The following is a 23,199-nucleotide window of genomic DNA, read 5'->3' as shown; positions in this document are numbered from 1 at the left end:
AGGATTTCACCCAAAAATCTAACAGAAATTGCCTGTAAATACTGGTCCAGGACCCGTCCTGTTGGTAGACCTTCTATCCAATCTTAGTTCTTCCAGCATTGTCAAGATATCAAAGAGTACATGTGTTGTGCCTCTTTCTTGCTGTATATTTTCAGTCTTGGGGCAAAAACACATCACTATATGTGCAACGACTATATACGCGTAGTTGCGCGTGAACTATTTTTTAAAATTCTCGGGCTGTTCAAACTCTGCACCGTAGCGTAGGAGTTTGAAAAAAACTGCGAGAAGATAGATGCTGCCCGATCTTTTTCCCACATGTAGTATTAACTCCGTGCAGGAAAGACAGGGCAAGTCCTATCTTTTCTCGACCGTACTATTAACGGGTGAGAATCCCTCTAATGAAAATAAAACCACTGACAATAATGGTTTTGTTTTGTTCCTGTTATGCGACTGGGATTATCACGGATGCATAACGGGACTAGAGATGAGCGAGCGTACTCGCTAAGGCAAACTACTTGAGCAATTAATGCCTTAAGTGAGTACCTGCCCGCTCGTCTCTAAAGATTCGGGTGCCGGCGGGGGAGAGCTGTGAGTTGCGGGACTGAGCAGGGGGGGAGAGAGTGAGAGAGAGATCTCCCCCCCGTTCCTCCCCGCTCTCCCCCGCCACTCCCAGTCCCCCCCCCCCGGCACCCGAATCTTTAGAGACGAGCGAGCAGGTACTCGCATAAGGCAATACTCGCTCGAGTAGTTTGCCTTAGCGAGTATGCTCGCTCATTTCTAAACAGGACAAATACACGCCCATATGAAGAAGCCCTGATGCTCAGAGATGGAGAAATCGCATCTTGTCCTATTTTCGTGCAAGTTTGACACGCCAATAGAACACGCACAGAACACGGACACGATGAAATACTACATTTCTCAAACTTGTGGCTACAGCTTCCCTTGGTGCTGACAGCTGATCATCAGGAATCTATGAAGTAGGAATCAAATGACCATCAAGCCAACTTTAATATGGGATTGAAACAGTAGCACAAACGCTGCAGATTTTGCACAGTGGAATCGCATGTGCAAAATCCACAACATTTTACGGAACAAGCAACGTGGATGAGATTTTAAGAAACATCATCCATGTGCTGTGGAAATAAATTGTGGCCTAAATTGACTTGCAGTGCAGATTTTACATTTGCAGCTAAAGGTGCATTTAGATTGAAAGATAATCGCTCAAAAATTACTCAAACAGCAGTTTGAGTGACGGTTTTAAGTAATCATCTTTGCATAGCTCTTAAGTAGCTAATTAGCTACTTGAAAAGTTAAATGCAGGCGAAGCGTGACACAGATGATAACTCAGAACAAAGCAGCTGTTTTGTATATGCAAACAGCTGCTTTATTCTCTCAGTTATCAGCGGTGTCCTGCTGAGCTGAAAGCTCCGAGAAACAGCAGGAGGGCTGACAGCTGCTTTGTTCTCAAAGCTTCCAGCTAGTATCCCACTGGGAAGTTCCAGCGGGATACCAGCTGAAAAAATGCTATCAGCGCTGCCCGCTGAGAAAATTAGCATGCGGCCCTGATAAGACCTATCATTGATTTCTAGCTTGCTAGAGATCAATAATGAATGAACAGTGCACCATGGCCGCGCATTTAGACACAACGATTATCGCTCAAAAGATGGCTTTTGAGTGAATTTTGAGCGATAATCGTTGTGTCTAAATGGGCCTTTACCAATTTACTGGATGCTGCAGAATTTCAGACCAGACTTCACCCTTTGCAGCATTTCCACACCAACTCCATATATTGCTCAGTGGTTCAGATTGGTAATGCATACCGAATCCCATTCATTTCAATAGTATTCAGCCTACAGTACTAACCTTGGCCACTGTGCAATGTATGGAGCTGTCTGAAACAACTAGAAGTGGGACAACCCCTTATAACTGATGATCATGAATCAAAGATTAGACCTTTAACTCCAGCATTTAGTCCATTAGAGCCTAAGATCACTGAGCTGGAGACTTTTCTTTGAGGAAATCTTAGGAATGAGTGAGGTGATACAACTGTTACATCTGTGATGAAAGAGTACTGGATATCACCACAAGAGGTCGCTGTTTTATTGTGTTGGTGATGAGACAGTTCCAGAAATGGCCTCTAGAGGGCTATGTGTTAGTATCTTGCTAATTAAGACACCTGTGAAGTTTCCAGTTAAAGGTGTGGACAAGTCACTCACTACTGTAGAGCCAGGACCTGAGAAGGAACTAGAAGTTGGAGAGCTCTTGTGAGACTAGATACACTGTCTGAGAAAGACACAGTGATTGTAAATGGACAATTTACTGAGGGACATATGATGTATAGTTAGTGGTCAGCCGACCCGATTTTGTTCCGTATTTTGGTGGATGTACAGTTTGCAAATACTGTGAACCATTGCTGTGTTGCAATAAAACTGGCAGACACCAGAGAGTTCAAGGAGTCCAATGTCTTCATGAGAGTGGCACCAGGTGAAGAAGATGGTGATCCTATATGGTGATTAATCCCCCATTGTAACACATCAAATGGCCCGATTTGCTGGTCCATAGAATGCAATGGAAGAATCTATTCACCTATTATTATAAATTCATCAGATCCATGCTATTGGTCGAGCTCTTCTAGCGAATCAAGATGAATAATTCACGGGCACCTAAATGGGGTCTTAAACAAGTGGGCTTTACAGATTATTGGATTTCTCTGAATTTGTCATTGATAGCTGAAGAAGTCGGGATTGTTTCTAATCCTTTCCCTAGTGGTAAATCCCAGTGCGGAGCAGATAGGTATCTTGTCATCTGCCAGTAATTGTCATGGACTCCCCGTCCTCCCTTTGTGCATTACTATAATTGACTATAGAAGAGCTGAAGCATTTAAAGCCTGTGTGACTCCGTGTGATGACTTGTAATGGATTTTCTTTGCTGTTTTAAGCAATCATGAGTAACTATGCAACTGGCTGATAGCACAATCTCTTTGTACTTGGTAATTATTTTTATTGGCTATCCTTTTGGTGCCTAAATCTGAAGTATCTCACTAACATGCATAACAATGATGCACAATCTGGAATAGAAATGCATTAGGGCTCATATAGCAAATTCCTTTCTGTGCAGATGGTTCCAAAATGTTCATTTGGGGAAAGGGGTGCTAGACAGTTGCAGTATTTTGAGCACATGTATTAGTCAGTGATATCAGTTCTGTGCCCCTACAAATAGCTAAACCTATGTCCAGGTCCTCTTGGGCACAGATGTAACACAGTCCGCGGATTGGATAGATGAGCAGGGGTGGTAGTGGGGGCAATGCATAGCTGCATAGGGTATAGTTGTGGCTGTCCCTCCAGAACTTGACATCTCCCCACAGTAGGGCATATGCATGCATGTAGTTAAGGGTTTCACCGATGGGGTCCACATGGTCCTCAGTGTAGGTAATGTATCGTTGAGGAGACAGGCTCTGAAGACTCAGATCTCTGGCTCTTGAAAGTTCATGTAAAAACCAACTTCCTGACAAGTTTAACTTTACTTTCAGCTTGGTACAAAGTTCTTAGCGACAAGCTCTCTGACAGCGGTTTGCAAACGAGTTCAGCTCCGACAGCGTACAGAGCCTGGTGAGCGTTCTTTGTGAGAAAATCCTTTCTCAAAGATGATAACTATGGGTGGTCTTCCCTTGGAAAGGGAAACCGGGTCTCTTTTACAAGGCAGAACCTGAGAGCCAAACACTGTGGCTTAGCAGTCTGCAGAGTATCTACAAGGGTCTACAAGCAGAGTAGACAGGGCAGTGTCTTGCTCCGTTTGCTATCTCCTCTCTAGAGCCTCTCTAAGGCCACTTCTTGGGACCCTGAACTCCTTCTACTTCCGGATCTCCATCCTCTGAACCTCTCACTCAGCAGCATTTAAAGGTGTAGCATTACGGCAAGCAAATACAACAATGTATATAACAAAATAGAACACAAATAAGAAGTGGCATCCCCCTATACGGATAGCCGAATGATTCCTATTATCGTGCAGCCAGCCAATTAGAATTATTTATGTAGGCGGTGAATATACTGCTCACCTCTGGGACCTCCAACTCTTAGGAACTCTGATGAATTTGGCAATTCTTTCCAGCCAAAAAGAGCTGGGGACACAATGATGTGACCATCTTGTCTAAGGAAGTCACTGACTCGGCCCGCTCCATACTGTAACTCCCATAGGCCGCCTTCACGCAGATCATAACTGTTGCAGAATTGGCTATAGAAATTCCAAAGCATGTATAATACAAGCCATGCGTAGGAGATTTCAAAAATCACCTTCACAAGGAGTGGATAATTTCCACAATGAATCTGCAGCGTTTTTGAAAAATGTTGCAGATTCTAAATTAACATCATGCCTATTTATGCAGCAGATTTTAACCCTTGAAATACAAGGTCTAAAATCTGCAGCAGATCTGCAACAAAAATTGTAGCAAATTCCAAGTCATTAACGACTGCAGATTTGTGGTGTATTTGCCGCTGAAGAATACCGGCAGCGAATACATAAAGTGTGGCAATATAGTGGAGAGAACCAAGTCCATGTGCAGCTACTCATAGGGGAGCAGAGTGGGGTTCAGGTTCCAGAGGTGAGATGGGGTTCCCACTAGTCTTAATGCAGTCCTGGCCCTCAGGTCATGTAACAGTAGCAAGTCCTTTATAAACACTTTTCTCACTCAATAGCTGATGTATAGCTATTGCTCCATTTCTGTACAGCATGCAAGTAGGTTAATACTCATAACTGGAAATTACTTTGCTAATTTTCTGGAATTGATTGAACTGCCACTTGTGTGCAAAGGAGACAATTACACTGCTATTAGAATTGTTCCAGCTTTTTACATTAGTGAATTGAAATGGGAATCTTTAATTACCTCCATAGAGCGTGAATACTGTACCTAACATGGCATTACTTATTCTTAATCATCTGTAATATCAGACATTGTAGACATCAAGCCTGCTAACATGGAGGACCTGACTGAAGTCATCACAGCAGCCGAATTTCACCCCTATCATTGTAACCTTTTTGTGTACAGCAGCAGCAAAGGATCTCTGAGGTTGTGCGACATGAGGGCGTCTGCACTGTGCGACAAGCATTGTAAACGTAAGTTGCTTCCAAAAAGTTGAACTTTCTGAACGATTCTGGTTACCCAATTTCATTGTATGTATCTTTACATTTTTTAACCTGCGATAAAAAGAGAAAAGCCGTTAATGTGACCCTCTAACCCTGGACAAACAAAGAAAGCTGCACTGCTTCTCTGACTACCTGATGCACACTATAGTACTGGTAATTATTAGCAAATTATTATACCAGTGTTTCTAGTGGTGCAATGCGCCACACAGCTCTGGTACATGCACGTTACATACACAGCTCTGGCACATGCACGTCACACACACCTCTGATACATGCACGTCTCACACACACATACACAGCTCTGCTATATGTACGTCACACACATACACAGCTCTGCTACATGCATGTCACACACATACAGCTTTGCTATATGCACGTCACACACACACCTCTGCTACATACATTTTTCATCGCATACAACAAGGGTCACAGCCAGCACAGCAGAGTCCTGCACATGCTGATCACCCCCTGGTCATGTGATCCAGGACTCCTCCCATACAGGTTACTGATCACATGATGGTGACATCATCACAGGTGCTGTAACCACACAGCTGCTGTCCGACTCTGTAGGTTTTTAATAAAGTGAATGACTTGTGATGACGTCACCGTCATGTGATCAGGGGCGGAGCTATGAGCTCCGGTGACTGATCCCATGACGGTGGCATCTTCACATGTAACTCACACAGTCGCTCACTTACACATAGGTGGTCATTAGTATTCCATAGCAACTGAGGCCGCAGGCGGTTTGTAGTGGATGTAATCTGTAATCTGCACAGGAATAAAAGACCTGTGATGATGTCACCGTCATGTGATCAGGGGTGGATCATGTAACTCACTCACAGACAGGTGGTCATTAGTATTTTGATAAGACACTATATGCTGCTTTGATCTTAGACTACCAATACATACTAGTTTACTGTGTGCATCAGGTAGTCAGAGAAGCACTGTGGCCATCTTTCTTTATCCAAGACCGGAGGGTCACTTTAAAGTTGTTGTCAAGGAAGAGGGAAATATTTATCCAGTCCATTGGAACCTCCACTTCGAGCCTAGGTTACATAGTATGGCCCTTCCCTTTCCTATGTCGTCATCACCGGGAGCTGGCTGATTAGCTTTCTTCAATTACAAAGCCAGCGCCCTTCTTAGTCTCTGCATCAGCCATGAGAAAGAAGCCGTCTGGCTCCCTTATTAAAACGAGACAACCAGCTAACCCCCTGTAATGAGATCAGGTAACACAAGGGTCATAGCATTTGATCCAATGTTGGAACCAAGCCAGTATTGAAGGTTCCAAAACTGCTGGATCGGGTAAATAACGCTTCTAATGTTGCGTTGCACTTTTTTCTGCATTTGTATTTATGTTGTGCATACCATACTATGTTTGTGTTGATGTGAGCCTACTGGTTCTGGACAGTGCAATGATTAGATAAGAAACCCTATGCAGACTAGGACGGGGTGGGGGAGTAGGGGAAGCGATATATTGGCGCATAATGTCAGGACATTCTTAGAGGAGTAAGAGAGCACCTGATTCCAAACAATATTAGAAGAGGCAGATGAGCATGTTGCAGGGAAGCCCAAGGGACTTGACTTCCCTGACTGAATGAATGCTGAAACAATATGGCCCATTCTTCTGCAAGAAACCAGGAGTGTGAGAGCTATTCTAGACAGCAGAGACCAGAGGAGAAGTAATAAAGTTTCCCTGTGCCGCTCTCCTCACAGTGATCGTATTATCACCTACCATAGTGCAGTGAGGTGTAAATGCCCTCCTGGGAGAGGAGATCCCCGTTAGGTCTGACCATTGGCCTACCTCAGGGATACGGCAGTACCGGAACGTTGGAATCTTTGGGCAAAGTCCCTTTCGCAGGCTTTGCTGGGCGTCTTGCAGTACGCATGGATCACTGGATGGAATGAAGATATTTCACACCAACTTGTGCGAGCAAAAACAAGAGTCTTTATTTGACAAACAGCAAACAGTCTTTTTTGGAGAATGCAAAGTGGGGAGACTTCCCGTGGGGTATTCTTCCAAATGTTCTCAACTGGGCTGTAAATGCAAGGAAGTCTCTCTCATCAAAATGCTGCATTGGTACTAACTTCATGGTACTGGGTTACTCCACAGGGGTATTAACGCTCCTTCCAAAATTGTCTTCCTCTAATAGTTCTCAGGAACTCTAACTGTGGTCCTCTCTGCTGTGTTACAGCATTCTATCAGCGCCCCACTCTGATCCTACTTTGCTGCAGCATACCAACCAGCGTTTGTTTTTTTATATCTCGCAATGCCATCTTACACCGTATCACGCTCTCCAGAGACCCTCCTCCTTGCATTTACATCCCCATATATCCAACACTTGGAAGCGCAATAACATTTAAAGTGAATGTTTCAAACATACCAATTAAGTTACAAAAGAAATGCAAAACATTTTAACTCGTTATATTTTATGTCAAATATCTGTAAAAATTTGGTTTGCAAGCAACAGTGTCTATTTAATCATCCCTGAAAGACTGTAGTTGTTTTGTGTGCTGGCACAGTCTTCATAGCCATGGTCATCTTCAATCTGGATGAAGACAAGTATGATGGATACTAGGTCTGTGGATTGAAATTCAAATAGGCAGTAAAGCAGTACTGAAGTTGAAAAATATTGGTGCAAGTCTCCAAATACAGTAAGTCCGATGCAAGACCTCAGATGAAACCGATCACCATAGGCAAGCCATAGAGATGGCACGTCTGAAGAACTTGACCATTTTATTCACCAGTTGCAACGTTTCAGTTCCCTTGAACCTTTTTGGATTGCTTAAGAAAGGTTCAAGAGAACTGAAATGTTGCAATGGGTGAATGAAAAAATCAAGTTATTTGATTGTGCTGTCTCTGTGGCATTCCTGGGGTCTGTGGATTGGGCATTGAATGTGCCAGTTGGGTGGAAAATTGTAGAGACATGATTGGACATGTGTAACCTCTCTGACAGCATTTTAGAGCTCATGGGGATATTATTTTTTTATACTGATGAAGTGTCGGGTACAAATATGCTTATAGTGATTAATATGTGTATTGTGGATCTAAGTAGTTTTGAATGAGGTAATGGAGGTTAACTCTTGTTTAGAACCCACATGCACAACTACAATAGCATCCTTCATGTTGGAGGACCAGGCATGCTTGGAAATTTACATAAACCACAATTGATTTCAGTGGATGTGTTGAAATGCCTAACCCTTTCCAATCCAATTTTGGATTCAGGGTTTCCTAAAAGGCTTTCTCTTTTTGCTGTTATACAAGGGTGCCATCTGCTAGCTAAAGCCAGTGTGTGTGTGTGCCAGAGAGGCTCCGACAGTGGAGTGGCTGTCAATAGACAGTAAGAATACCCTGTCGGACGTCTTCTGACATTGGAACTGTACAAGCCTCAATCAGAATGTAGGAAGACGTCAGACAGTGGATTGGAAAGGGTTAAAGGGGTTTTCCGGCACTAAACTATGGATGACCCATCCTCAAGGTGGGTCATCAATAGTTGATCGGTGGGGGCCCATCATTCGTGAACACTGCTGATCAGCTAATTGAAGCGACAACGACGCTCAGGTGAGCACTATTGTCACTTCAATCCATACCAGGTACAGTGTTGTTCATTGTATAGCGGCTGTGCCTGGAATCGCAGCTCTGTCCCATTCACTTGAGTGGGATGCAGTTGCCCTCAGGCCATGTGAAGAATGAACATGACCTCACTAGCTTGATCGTCGGGAATCACGATTGACAGACCCTTACTAATCAACTGTTGATGATCCATCCTGAGGATGGGTCATCAATAGTTTAGTGCCGGAAAACCCTTTTTATTTCTCCTGTCGGGAAATCAAACACTTTTTAACACAGTTTGCTGCACAGATTACAGCTTTTCATCACTTTTTAACAAGAATGCATTGGCCAAAGCAGACAATTCCATCAAAGTGCAAAAGTTCTAATCCAGAAACAAAATTAAATTGTGTATAGGGAGATTTTGGACTGACAGAATAGAACATGTTGCAGCTGTTGACTTGAATGGTATAAACCCATTTCAGTAGCAGAATACCATCAAAAACATCCATGCTAATTAAAGCTGACCTTTACCAGTAAATGTAGCGAGCCAATAATTGTTTCATTACCATCAAACGCATTCAGTTAGTTTATGATACAACCATTTCCAGGCACAGTTCCAGAAAACATATAATGATCCTCCGCAGTTCTTGACTACTCAGACTTGACGAAGACAAGGAACAAACAGCTTGTTTATTACATCGGAGCCTACTGCTAATGACTATGACAACTCTAGTACCTGTTGCAGCACTCACTGATGACTCGGAATAATCCTGGATTGTGGGGGGATCACTAGGATTCAAGCTGTTTTATTGAGGGTCTAATACAGTCTTTCCCAACTCCGGTCCTCAGGGACCGCCAACAGGTCATGTTTTCAGGATTTCCTCAGTATTGCACAGGTGATGTAATTATTGTCGGTGCCTCAGACATTACCACAGGTGTTCTTACTATAGGATATCCTGAAAACATGACCTGTTGGGGTCCCTGAGGGCCGGACTTGGGAAACACTGGCCTAATAGCTTAAAATATTATTTGACAGTTGATATATGAAGGCTTTTTCTAAGCTATCTGTGGAATATCTGGGTCCGGTCTCAGTGGTAGGTGACCTATGCAGTTGCACATGGCACATCATCTATGATTACTGAAGAGGGCCCATTGGCCCAGATAGTTAAGGCTCCCAGATTGTGCACCACTGATTTAAAACTTGGCACCTGGACCTTTGTAAAGGTAGCTGCACCAGATACAACTAAATTTTCACGTTTATGTATCTAAGCATTGTTATTTGGGCACGGTATGATACACCATAACATGGGGCAGGAGTGATGGAAGGTACTCTACAGGACACCATCCAATCTTTTAGGTCCCCTGTCTTCCATAATCACTATATTTAAAGGGGGGATGGAAAAAATGTTTACTTAGTTTGGTCAATTACGTTCCAGAATTGCAAAGGTTTATTTAGGAATATGGCATAGAATGCTCTAGCTATTTGCACTGCTGAGGCTCATTATGCATTTCTAATGTCTATTATGCTATTTATTGTAACATACACTCTTGTGGTCCCTTTGGGCGTGTTGTGTGCTGACTCGATATCAGTTGCGGTGGCCATTGGAAAATGTACATGACCATGCTACACTGGGACATGTGCATCCAATGGATGAATGGTGGGATACGTCTCACCTGACAGTGTAGTACCTATGTTTGGTCTGTATGGTGGACTGTGGCATGCAAGTCCGGGTTGTTTTTGTCACTATATTGAGATGCTCAAGCAAGAACGAAAGGTATGTGCAAAGTTGCTGCAAATGAAGACCTGAAGCCTGCTGAGAGGTTGGATGCAGCCTGCAAGTGTGAGCTGCAAGAGAGTCTTTAACCCTTTCCAATCCACTGTCTGACGTCTAAAGACATTCTGATTGAAGGCTGTACAACTCCGATGTTGGAATACGTCTGGCAGGGTATTCTTACTGTATATTACTGGGCGCTCTGTTTTCGGGGGCCTCTCCAGCATGTCACATACTGCAGTACTGGCTCTAGCCAGCAGATGGTGTCGTAGTATAATGGCAGAAAGAGAAAACCCCCTAGGAAATCCTAAATGCAAAATTGGATTGCAAAGGGTTAAAGTCTCCTGATCAGAGACAAAGTAGCCAAGCGGTCCGGGCCATTGATCTGCGGTAGCTTCAATCGTTGACCTCTGATTTGTTGAGTTAGAGAGAGAGAGTCTTGCACTATAGAGCCTGTGAGTACATACCTTATGGGAACTATTACATGTTTCTTGGAGCCACGACAGCCCTGCTGTATATTTAAAGAGACGGCACTTGCTCCTTCAAGCGCTGACAAGCTGACACAGTGTTGCCAAGTTCTAGAGTCAGCATTGCAATTTTCTAAAGACCAAGTTGTAAAGACTGTTCTATATACTGCAATGTATACTTCTTAATCTACCTACATGTAGGGGTCCCTATACATAACATGTCACACACAGTGGGCAATTGCAGTCAGGTATGAGAAGTCAAAATAGTTTATGTGGCCAATAGCGGAATGAACTTTAAAAATGACAGTTGCTTTTGAAGCTGTCACTTCCCCTTCTATACGCCACTGGTAGAAATGCATACTCAGCAAATGGCAGCAACAAAAATAGCAAAATAGGTCTTGCAGAGTAAAAACAATCTGAAATTTGTTCTCTATTTTTCCTCCTGTCCTTCAAGTATTTTGTATACTATATGTTATTGACTTAATAGGTTAAAGGAATTTTTCTCAGATTTTTCTATTTAGAAACTGAACCATGTTGTTTATGGGCAATGAAGAAGTGTGTAGCAGGCCCGGCTCATCTGAAGTTTGGAAAATATATTACATTTTATTAATTTATATTTTATATATTATTAAAAATATAGAAAAGTAACCACAACACTGCTAACGCCTTTCCAGAGCTATCAAACGTTCTTAGGCCACGTTCACACGGGCGTAAGAGTATTTGTGTGGATTTATGTGGCACGTTTTTGTGGAATGGGCATTACAGAGTTGTGCGTGCATCAGTGTATTTTGCTGTACGTTTTGCGCGTGCAAGTCGTGCCCAATTGCATACGCAAAAAAACATGTATCGATGCTCACAGCCATTGGAATGGCCAGTTAGTTTAATGAGTTCAAGATGTTTTCTTTTTTTCAACTTTTCCCGTAATACCAAGTTGTGCCATTGTGTATGGATTCTGGCTTGGTTTTCAATTCCCAGTCATTGTTACAAGGCTTGTATAAAGAGCCTAACATTGACTTGCAGGAAGCTGCCTTCCAATAGAGGAAGCAGAGGTATTGTTTCATCTTTCTTATTTGTATATGACATCACTGAAATAGCTATAAGGCTGAATTCACATGACTGATTTATAGCTGCATTTTAGCACCAATATTATTGACGAGTTTTCCAGCTTGAACACAGATCTACTGACTCTTACCCACAGCATTAGAGATCATTATGATGCTGTGCCTTTGGGTCAGTAACCGGGCGGGGACACTCCTCTGTAACATGGGCACTAAAATGCGCCCATATTACAATCATGTGAATGCAGCCTGAAAAGGGTTAATTGTTGTAAAATAAAATGTCTCCAGGCTGTCATGATTTTCTGCCTCAAATAGATGGAACTAAAATTGATAAATCGCCGGGCCCAGATGGATTACACCCAAGGATACTAAGGGAACTAAGTGACGAGATAGCTAGGCCGCTATACCTAATATTTCTAGACACTATCAAGACCGGTGTAGTACCATTGGACTGGCGCATTGCCAACGTGGTTCCAATTTACAAAAAAGGAAGCAAAAGTGAGCCTGGTAACTACAGGCCAGTAAGTCTCACTTCAGTAACGGGAAAAATTTTCGAGGGGATTCTGAGAGACACCATCGATGAGTACCTCAAGGAGAATAAGGGAATAACTCCTCACCAGCATGGATTCATGAAGGGTCGCTCATGTCAGACAAATCTGATCAGTTTCTACGATGAAGTAAGCTCTAAGCTGGACCAGGGAGAATCTATTGATCTCGTATATCTGGACTTCTCTAAAGCCTTTGACACCGTGCCACATAATAGGCTAATATACAAAATGAGGCAGCTCGGACTGGGCGAAAACGTGTGTAAGTGGGTAAAAAATTGGCTCAATGATAGAAAGCAGAGGGTGGTAATAAATGGTGCGTACTCTGATTGGACCACAGTCGCTAGCGGGGTGCCACAGGGTTCAGTATTAGGCCCCACTCTGTTCAACATATTTATCAATGACCTGATAGAGGGGCTGCACAGCAAAATATCAATATTTGCAGATGACACAAAATTATACAATATAATTAATGCAACGGAGAACAATATGCGGCTACAAACGGACCTAGATAAGCTGGGGGCTTGGGCAGGAAAATGGCAAATGAAGTTCAATGTTGAAAAATGTAAGACTATGCACATGGGCAGAAGAAACGGATATCACAAATATTCACTTAATGGGGTACCGCTGGGGAAAAGTGATATGGAAAAGGATCTGGGGGTATTAGTGGATAATAGACTAAACTGGAGTAACCAATGCCAGTCAGCTGCTGCAAAGGCAAATAAAGTCTTGGGGTGCATTAAAAGAGGTATAGGGGCGAAGGATGAGAACATTATCCTTCCATTATATAAGGCACTTGTCAGGCCTCACATGGAATACTGCGTACAATTCTGGTCACTGGTGCTCAGGAAAGATGTCACAGTGCTTGAGGGGGTTCAAAGAAGGGCAACTAAACTAATACATGGAATGACGGGACTGGAATACCCAGAGAGGCTATCAAAATTGGGACTATTTACTCTAGAAAAAAGAAGGTTAAGAGGCGACCAAATAACCATGTATAAGTACATGAGGCGACAATACAAGGATCTCTCCCAAGATCTGTTTACACCCAGGACCACGACGGTAACAAGAGGACATCCGCTACGATTAGAGGAAAGTAGGTTTCATCACCAACATAGAAGGGGATTCTTTACTGTAAGAGCAGTTAGACTGTGGAACTCTCTACCGGAGGAAGTGGTGATGGCAAAATCCATAGAGGAGTTTAAAAGGGGACTTGATGTCTTTCTGGAGAAGAAGGATATTACAGGATATAAATCTTAGGTTAAGTGTCAATCCGGGTATACAGGCAGGTAGGAACTATTAGGGGTTGATCCAGGGAACAGTCTGATTGCCATTAGGGAGTCGGGAAGGAATTTTTTCCCCAAAAGGGCTAATTGGCTTCTGGCCTTGGGGTTTTTTGCCTTCCTCTGGATCAACACAGTAGGATAGACAGGCTGGACTAGATGGACATTGGCTTCATTCAGCCTTACATACTATGTTACTATGTTATTCAATGTGAAATTTGGGAAGTCTTCCACATAGCTTTTGGAGCTTTTTGTGACATGTACTCTTGCAGTAGTATAGTAATTATCAATTAGACAGATGTGGGGTAAAACGTTGTATTCAGCCTCTTGGCAGTCTAGAATTATCGATGACAGTTTTACAAAGAGAAGTGTATAATTTAGAATAAGCATTCATACTGTACAATCGGAGCAAATTTATGACAGTAACAGTAAGGGTCTGCTGCCAGGTATGTATTTAAAGCTCCAGATATGTGGGGAAAATGAGGAAAAAAGACAATAAAACAGCGTCGCCTGCTGTATTATACCATCTACTGTGTATATTTAGCAGTCTCTTTATGTCCCGTATACATATGTGTATAAATCGTGGCACATTTTCCAAGGGTGTAATGGATAGTCGTACACAAGTCTGCTGATTTTGGTTAGATTTAATGCCAGTTATCTTTCATCCATGGGAATCTTACTTTGAAGCATACTTGCAAAAATGACCTCTGCACCCCACCTAAGCGCCTACAGCAAAAGTTGGGGAGCCCCATAAGGGCAGGGAAGCTGTCTGCACATATAGAATAGCACTAAGAGAAGAATTGATACAGTATATGAGGAGCTGCATTGATGGATGCTCATATATCACTTCTTGGTAGTGTGCTGAGATACTTTTTATATTATTAGTTTTCTGGCATTACTAATCATTCTCTGACTGGCATTGTTCACCCTGGCAAACTTTAGATGGTACTATTAAACAAGGCACGCTGGTTGGTTCAGTGTTTAGTGAATTTGTGAATGGCACTGCATATCAGGTCAAAGATGGCACTGTTGAAACACTTTGGCACTTTGGTGCTATAGGAGCCCTCCGGTATAACCAGAGACGCAGATGGAGGCCTGTATAAAGGGCTAGCTGGGGAAACAGCACAGGCAGTGGAGTAAAGGGGAATAATTACCTCTCATGATCAAGACTCTGTGCTTCTCTTAATACATCCTATAATTGTGTTTGCCTTTTTCACTGCTGCATCACACTGTTGACTCATGTTCAGTCTATGATCTATTAGTATACCCAAGTCTTTTTCACATGTTCTACTGCATAGCTCAATTCCTCCCATTCTGTATGTGCTTTTTTCATTTTTTTTGCCCAGATGTAGGACCTTTTGTTATTTGCCGCCCACCCATTCTGTTAATCGCCACCCACAATAGTGGCTTGCATATGTCGAATGTATGCTCTGATGGTATTTTCCTGCTCAACACAAAAGATTAAAAGTTTAATAACACAAGTGAACAGATCTCGTTCTTCTTACAATTTCTCCTCATCATTAGGTGCACTGTTATTCAAAGAGTTTGACTTTAGAGAGAGCTTTTTTGCATATTGCACACTTTTATATACGTAGTCTGAACAGCGTATATGCATGGGGCTAGCATAATCACTGAAGATCAGAGGGATCTGCTTTGCCGAGATGGTGCTTGCCGAACAATTTTTGTCATAGAAGGACTATAAACAAATTACTCCCTCCAATTCTTGTTCATGGAACGAGAGCTTCGTCCTTTTCCGCTTAATTCGGGTACAAAGATTCAAAACGGCTCTGTATCTGCAGGCTGGAATAGGATCCAACAGACACAAGGGATATACAACCTTCCTCTTTCTAAGCTCACTACGCACTGACTCCATAGTAGTCATGACATGGTAGACCCCCATTGTCATGTGACCACGCCAGCCAATTAAATTTTTACTGTAACAGATATATAGAAGAGCAATTCCCATTTTTGCCTACTAGAAGTCACTATCGGCCATCTAACTCTAATTTCTAAAAGACTAGAAAAATATGGAGGTATTAGCAAAGCCTCCCCCCCCCCCCCCCCCCATAGCCCCCTTTATAGTGCTGCTTAAGGGTGCATTCACACGTAACCGATCTTCTGTAGCAAAATCCGCAGCATTTCGGCATAACAAATGAAATATCTTTGGAAAAAGATAAAAATAGTACAGCAAAAGAAAAACTATATAAATTTGGTATCATAGTCATCGGACTGACCCATAGAATAAAAATATCATGTTATTCTTGTTGCAGTGTGTATGCCGTAGAAACAAGACATACCCAAAGATGGTGGAATTTCATTTTTTTTCCATTTTCACTCCACCTAGAATTTTTTAAAAAGTTTTTCAGTACATTATATGGTACATTATATAGTACCAGTGAAAAATGCAACTCGGTCCACAAAAAAAATCAAGCCCTCAGACAGCTGCATCGATGGATAAATAAAAGAGATTTTTTTAAAAGGGGAGGTAAAAACGAAAATAGAAAAAAAGGGGTTAAAGTCTAATGAGCTCCAGATGTGTTCTTTTCCCTTCAAGCTGTGCAGTGTCACACCCTTTCCCTTGTGTATTTTCACACATCCCGTAGACTTCTATGGGACTTTTTTTCTGTGCAAAACGCAGTAAAATAGAGCAGGTCCTACTTTTCTACGTACGTGCGAAATGCTTGCACAAAACACACTTAGGGCTCAGTCAAACAGGCGTTTTTACGCACGTATATACGCACGTAAAACGTTCATACTGTGTTCGTCAAAAAAAAAAAAATCGCACCTACAAAAGATAGAACATATGGGTGGCAATGGACATGGTCACGCATTTTTTTAACGTGCGTATATACGCCTGTAAAAACGCCCGTGTGACTGAGCCCTTATGAGAATAAACATATGCAGAAATTCTGTTTTCATGATCGGTGGGAGTCCAAGACTTCTGTGTATGGCGGATTACTTGATTTTATGGCACAATCCCTTTAATGAAATTGTATTAGAAAATAATAGCAAGCCTAAAATACAGGTACAGTAATCTAAAAATAAAGTTAATTTATGCAAATAATATACTAATTTGTAGCATCCTTTCCAAGAGAGCATTCCGCCCACAGCAATCTATAAACAGCACATAGCCATCTGAATAAACAGGCTGGAGATAGTGGTGCTGAGAGCGTTTAGAAGAGAAGGGGATTAGAGGAATGGATGGTACTAATATTTAGTTTTAAAGCGTTTTCCAAACTTAAAAAAAGGTAAATGGTGTTAAAATGAATTGCGATTGAATACTCGCCTATCCCAGCTGCTTCCTGTCCAACACTGCAGTCCCAATGCTTGCTGCACGGAATTTGGGCATCAGAGTTGAAGCACTGAACAGGAAGCAGTTTGGATAGGTGAGTATTCCATTTTTCTTCATGTTAAGCCCAGGGGCGTAACTATAGAGGATGCAGGGGATGCGGTTGCACCCAGGCCCAGGAGCCTTAGGGGGCCCATAAAGCCTCTCTTCTCCATATAGGGAGCCCAGTACTATGAATAAACCATTATAGTTGGGGGCCCTGTTACAGGTTTTGCATTGGGGCCCAGAAGCTTCAAGTTACGCCTCTGGTTTTTATTGTAAGGTTTCCAATGGCAACAAGCAAGAAAGTAAGGCTCATAAAAGTGGCATATACAAGTGGCTCGTACATATTGTAAAAGCAGATAACAATAGCATGTACTGTAAACACAAAGAATAGATCAAAACAAACAATCAGCAGGAGGAAAAGAATATTAAAGGGGTTGTCCCGCGGCAGCAAGTGGGTCTATACACTTCTGTATGGCCATAATAATGCACTTTGTAATGTACATTGTGCATTAATTATGAGCCATACAGAAGTTATAAAAAGTTTTATACTTACCTGCTCCGTTGCTAGTGTCCTCGTTCCCATGGAGCCGACTAATTTTCGCCCTCCGATGGCCAAATTAGCCGCGCTTGCGCAGTCCGGGTCTTCTTATCTTCTCAATGGGGCTCCGTGTAGCTCCGTGTAGCTCCGCCCCATCACGTGCCGATTCCAGCCAATCAGGAGGCTGGAATCGGCAATGGACCGCACAGAAGCCCTGCGGTCCACGGAGACAGAGGATCCCGGCGGCCATCTTCAGCAGGTAAGTATGAAGACGCCGGACCGCCGGGATTCAGGTAAGCGCTGTGCGGGTTGTTTTTTTAACCCCTGCATCGGGGTTGTCTCGCGCCGAACGGGGGGGGGGGGGGGGGGTTAAAAAAAAAAAACCCCGTTTCGGCGCGGGACAACCCCTTTAAATGTAAAACTTTCATAAACCTAAATAAACAAGTCAGAGCATTATAAATGGAAGCAGACTGGTTGAATAGGAGAAAGGCAACAAAGACTACCTTTCCAGAGGGTCCCTGGTGTCAGATCTGGTGGTGTTTAGCTTTTTATCGTAATATGGATGACTAGTGATTAGAGATGAGCGAACACCAAAATGTTCGGGTGTTCGTTATTCGTAACGAACTTCCCGTGATGCTCGAGGGTTCGTTTCGAACAACGAACCCCATTGAAGTCAATGGGCGACCAGAACATTTTTGTATTTCGCCGATGCTCGCTAAGGTTTTCATGTGTGAAAATCTGGGCAATTCAGGAAAGTGATGGGAATGACACAGTGACGGATAGGGCAGGCGAGGGGCTACATGTTGGGCTGCATCTCAAGTTCACAGGTCCCACTATTAAGCCACAATACCGGCAAGAGTGGGCCCCCCCCCCTCCCAACAACTTTTACTTCTGAAAAGCCCTCATTAGCATGGCATACCTTTGCTAAGCACCACACTACCTCCAACAAAGCACAATCACTGCCTGCATGACACTCCACTGACACTTCTCCTGGGTTACATGCTGCCCAACCGCCCCCCCTCCCCCCCACAGCGCACACCAAAGTGTCCCTGCGCAGCCTTCAGCTGCCCTCATGCCACACCACGCTCATGTCTATTTAGAATTGCGTCTGCCATGACGAGGGACCGCAGGCACACACTGCAGAGGTTGGCACGGCTAGGCAGCGACCCTCTTTAAAAGTGGCGGAGCGATAGCCCACAATGCTGTACAGAAGCAATGAGAAATAGAATCCTGTGCCACCGCCATCAGGAGCTGCACACGTGGGCATAGCAATGGGGAACCTATGTGCCACACACTATTCATTCTGTCAAGGTGTCTGCATGCCCCAGTCAGACCGGGCTTTTTAATTCATAGACACAGGCAGGTACAACTCCCTATTGTGAAGTCCCTGTCGACCCACAGCATGGGTGGCTCCCTGGAACCCACCGGCGGTACACAGAAATATCCCATTGCATTGCCCAACACAGCTGAGGTAGTAATGTCGTGCTTAATGCAGGTGGGCTTCGGCCCACACTGCATGCCCCAGTCTGACTGGGGTTCTTTATAAGTGTACAGATGTAGTAAAAACTCCGTGTGCACCTACAGCATGGGTGGGTGCCAGGAAGCCACCGGCGGTACATAGAAATATCCCATTGCATTGCCCAACACAGCTGAGGTAGTAATGTTGTGCTTAACCCTTTCCAATCCAATTTGTATATGGTTTTCCTAGGGGGCTTACTCTTTTTCTGCTGTTATACAACGGCGCTATATGCTGGCTAAAGCCAGTACTGCATGAGCTGACACGTAGGATAGGCTCCGACAGCAGAGAGGCTGGCAATATACAGTAAGAGAACCCCGACGGACGTCTACCAACAACGGAGCTGTACAGCCTTAAACCCTAATGTCTTCACAGGTCACACAGTGGACTGGAAAGGGTTAATGCAGGTGGGTTTCGGCCCACACTGCATGCCCCAGTCAGACTGGGGTTCTTTACAAGTGGACACATGTAGGTTTAACTCCCTGTGGACCCACTGCCTGGGTGGGTGCCAGGAAGCCACCGGCGGTACATAGAAATATCCCATTGCATTGCCCAACACAGCTGAGGTAGTAATGTCGTGCGTAATACAGGTGGGCTTCGGCCCACACTGCATGCCCCAGTCAGACGGGTTCTTTAGAAGTGTACAGAAGTATTAAAAACTCAGTGTGCAGCTACAGCATGGGTGGCTCCCTGGAACCCACCGGCGGTACACAAAAATATCCCATTGCATTGCCCAACACAGCTGAGGTAGTAATGTCGTGCGTAATGCAGGTGGGCTTCGGCCCACACTGCATGCCCCAGTCAGACTGGGGTTCTTTACAAGTGGACACATGTAGGTTTAACTCCCTGTGGACCCACTGCCTGGGTGGGTGCCAGGAAGCCACCGGCGGTACATAGAAATATCCCATTGCATTGCCCAACACAGCTGAGGTAGTAATGTCGTGCGTAATACAGGTGGGCTTCGGCCCACACTGCATGCCCCAGTCAGACGGGTTCTTTAGAAGTGTACAGAAGTATTAAAAACTCAGTGTGCACCTACAGCATGGGTGGCTCCCTGGAACCCACCGGCGGTACATAAAAATATCCCATTGCATTGCCCAACACAGCTGAGGTAACGTCAGCTGTAATGCAGGTGGGCTAAAAATTAATTTGATTACACTGTAGGCGAGGGCCCACAAAAATTGCTGTATCAACAGTACTAATGTACATCCCAAAAATTGGCCATGGCCAGCCAAGAGGGCAGGTGAAACCCATTAATCGCTTTGGTTAATGTGGCTTAAGTGGTAACTAGGCCTGGAGGCAGCCCAGTGTAACGAAAAATTGGTTCAAGTTAAAGTTCCAATGCTTTTAAGCGCATTGAAACTTATAAAAATTGTTCAGAAAAATTATTTGAGTGAGCCTTGTGGCCCTAAGAAAAATTGCCCGTTCAGCGTGATTACGTGAGGTTTCACGAGGAGGAGCAGGAGGAGGAGGAGGAGGAATATTAGACACAGATTGATGAAGCAGAAATGTCCCCGTTTTGGATGGTGAGAGAGAACGTAGCTTCCATCCGCGGGTGCAGCCTACGTATTGCTTACGTATCGCTGCTGTCCGCTGGTGGAGAACAGAAGTCTGGGGAAATCCAGCCTTTGTTCATCTTGATGAGTGTTAGCCTGTCGGCACTGTCGGTTGACAAGCGGCTACGCTTATCTGTGATGATTCCCCCAGCCGCACTAAACACCCTCTCCGACAACACGCTAGCCGCAGGACAAGCAAGCACCTCAAGGGCATACAGGGCTAGTTCAGGCCACGTGTCCAGCTTCGACACCCAGTAGTTGTAGGGGGCAGAGGCGTCACCAAGGATGGTCGTGCGATCCGCTACGTACTCCCTCACCATCCTTTTGCAGTGCTCCCGCCGACTCAGCCGTGACTGGGGAGCGGTGACACAGTCTTGGTGGGGAGCCATAAAGCTGGCCAGGCCCTTAAAGACTGTTGCACTGCCTGGGATGTACATGCTGCTCGATCTACGCACATCCCCTGCAACATGGCCCTCGGAACTGCGCCTTCTGCCACTAGCGCTGTCGGCTGGGAATTTTACCATCAGCTTGTCCGCAAGGGTCCTGTGGTATAGCAACACTCTCGAACCCCTTTCCTCTTCGGGAATCAGAGTGGGCAGGTTCTCCTTATACCGTGGATCGAGCAGTGTGTACACCCAGTAATCCGTAGTGGCCAGAATGCGTGCAACGCGAGGGTCACGAGAAAGGCATCCTAACATGAAGTCAGCCATGTGTGCCAGGGTACCTGTACGCAACACATGGCTGTCTTCACTAGGAAGATCACTTTCAGGATCCTCCTCCTCCTCCTCCTCCTCCTCCTCCTCAGGCCATACACGCTGAAAGGATGACAGGCAATCAGCCGGTGTACCGTCAGCAGCGGCCCAAGCTGTCTCTTCCCCCTCCTCCTCATGCTCCTCCTCCTCCTCCTCCTGTACGCGCTGATAAATAGACAGGAGGGTGCCCTGACTATCCAGCGGCATACTGTCTTCCCCCGCCCCCGTTTCCGAGCGCAAAGCAGCTGCCTTTATGGTTTGCAGGGAATTTCTCAAGATGCATAGCAGAGGAATGGTGACGCTAATGATTGTAGCATCGCCGCTCACCACCTGGGTAGACTCCTCAAAATTACCAAGGACATGGCAGATGTCTGCCAACCAGGCCCACTCTTCTGAAAGGAATTGAGGAGGCTGACTCCCACTGCGCCGCCCATGTTGGAGTTGGTATTCGACTATAGCTCTACGCTGTTCATAGAGCCTGGCCAACATGTGGAGCGTAGAGTTCCACCGTGTGGGCACGTCGCACAGCAGTCGGTGCACTGGCAGCTTAAAGTGATGTTGCAGGGTGCGCAGGGTGGCAGCGTCCGTGTGGGACTTGCGGAAATGTGCGCAGAGCCGGCGCGCCTTTACGAGCAGGTCTGACAAGCGTGGGTAGCTTTTCAGAAACCGCTGAACCACCAAATTAAAGACGTGGGCCAGGCATGGCACGTGCGTGAGGCTGCCGAGCTGCAGAGCCGCCACCAGGTTACGGCCGTTGTCACACACGACCATGCCCGGTTGGAGGCTCAGCGGCGCAAGCCAGCGGTCGGTCTGCTGTGTCAGACCCTGCAGCAGTTCGTGGGCCGTGTGCCTCTTATCGCCTAAGCTGAGTAGTTTCAGCACGGCCTGCTGACGCTTGCCCACCGCTGTGCTGCCACACCGCGCGACACCGACTGCTGGCGACATGCTGCTGCTAACACATCTAGATTGTGAGACAGAGGAGGAGGAGGAGGAGGAGGGTGCTTTAGTGGAGGAAGCATACACCTCCGCAGATACCACCACCGAGCTGGGGCCCGCAATTCTGGGGGTGGGTAGGACGTGAGCGGTCCCAGGCTCTGACTCTGTCCCAGCCTCCACTAAATTCACCCAATGTGCCGTCAGGGAGATGTAGTGGCCCTGCCCGCCTGTGCTTGTCCACGTGTCCGTAGTTAAGTGGACCGTGGCAGTAACCGCGTTGGTGAGGGCGCGCACAATGTTGCGGGAGACGTGGTCGTGCAGGGCTGGGACGGCACATCGGGAAAAGTAGTGGCGACTGGGAACTGAGTAGCGCGGGGCCGCCGCCTCCATGATACTTTTGAAGGACTCCGTTTCCACAACCCTATACGGCAGCATCTCAAGGCTGATGAATTTTGCGATGCGGACGGTTAACGTTTGAGCGTGCGGGTGCGTGGCGGCGTACTTGCGCTTGCGCTCGAACACTTGCGCAAGCGACGGCTGAACGGTGCGCTGAACTACACTGCTGGATGGGGCCGAGGACAGCGGAGATGAGGGTGTGGGTGCAGGCCATGAGGCGGTAGTGCCTGTGTCCTGAGAGGGGGGTTGCATCTCAGTGGCAGGTTGGGGCACAGGGGGAGAGGCAGGGGTGCAAACCGGAGGCGGTGAACGGCCTTCGTCCCACCTTGCGGGGTGCTTGGCCATCATATGTCTGCG

The 23,199-nt window shown here is 45.2% G+C and overlaps 1 protein-coding gene across 3 annotated transcripts in view; it reads left to right on the top strand.

Annotated features, from left to right (window-relative positions):
- Window positions 1–23,199, top strand: part of PPP2R2C (protein phosphatase 2 regulatory subunit Bgamma) — a 158,104-nt gene that overhangs the window by 108,820 nt on the left and 26,085 nt on the right. For all 3 annotated transcript variants that reach the window (XM_066573311.1, XM_066573309.1, XM_066573312.1), the window contains one exon: window positions 4,945–5,109. In XM_066573311.1, the coding sequence (XP_066429408.1) occupies window positions 4,945–5,109 (165 nt within the window). The remainder of the gene's footprint in view (window positions 1–4,944; window positions 5,110–23,199) is intronic.

Source organism: Eleutherodactylus coqui, chromosome 7, assembly GCF_035609145.1.
Source record: "Eleutherodactylus coqui strain aEleCoq1 chromosome 7, aEleCoq1.hap1, whole genome shotgun sequence".
Taxonomy (NCBI): Eukaryota; Metazoa; Chordata; class Amphibia; order Anura; family Eleutherodactylidae; genus Eleutherodactylus; species Eleutherodactylus coqui.
This window is presented reverse-complemented; position numbering and strand designations above follow the sequence as displayed.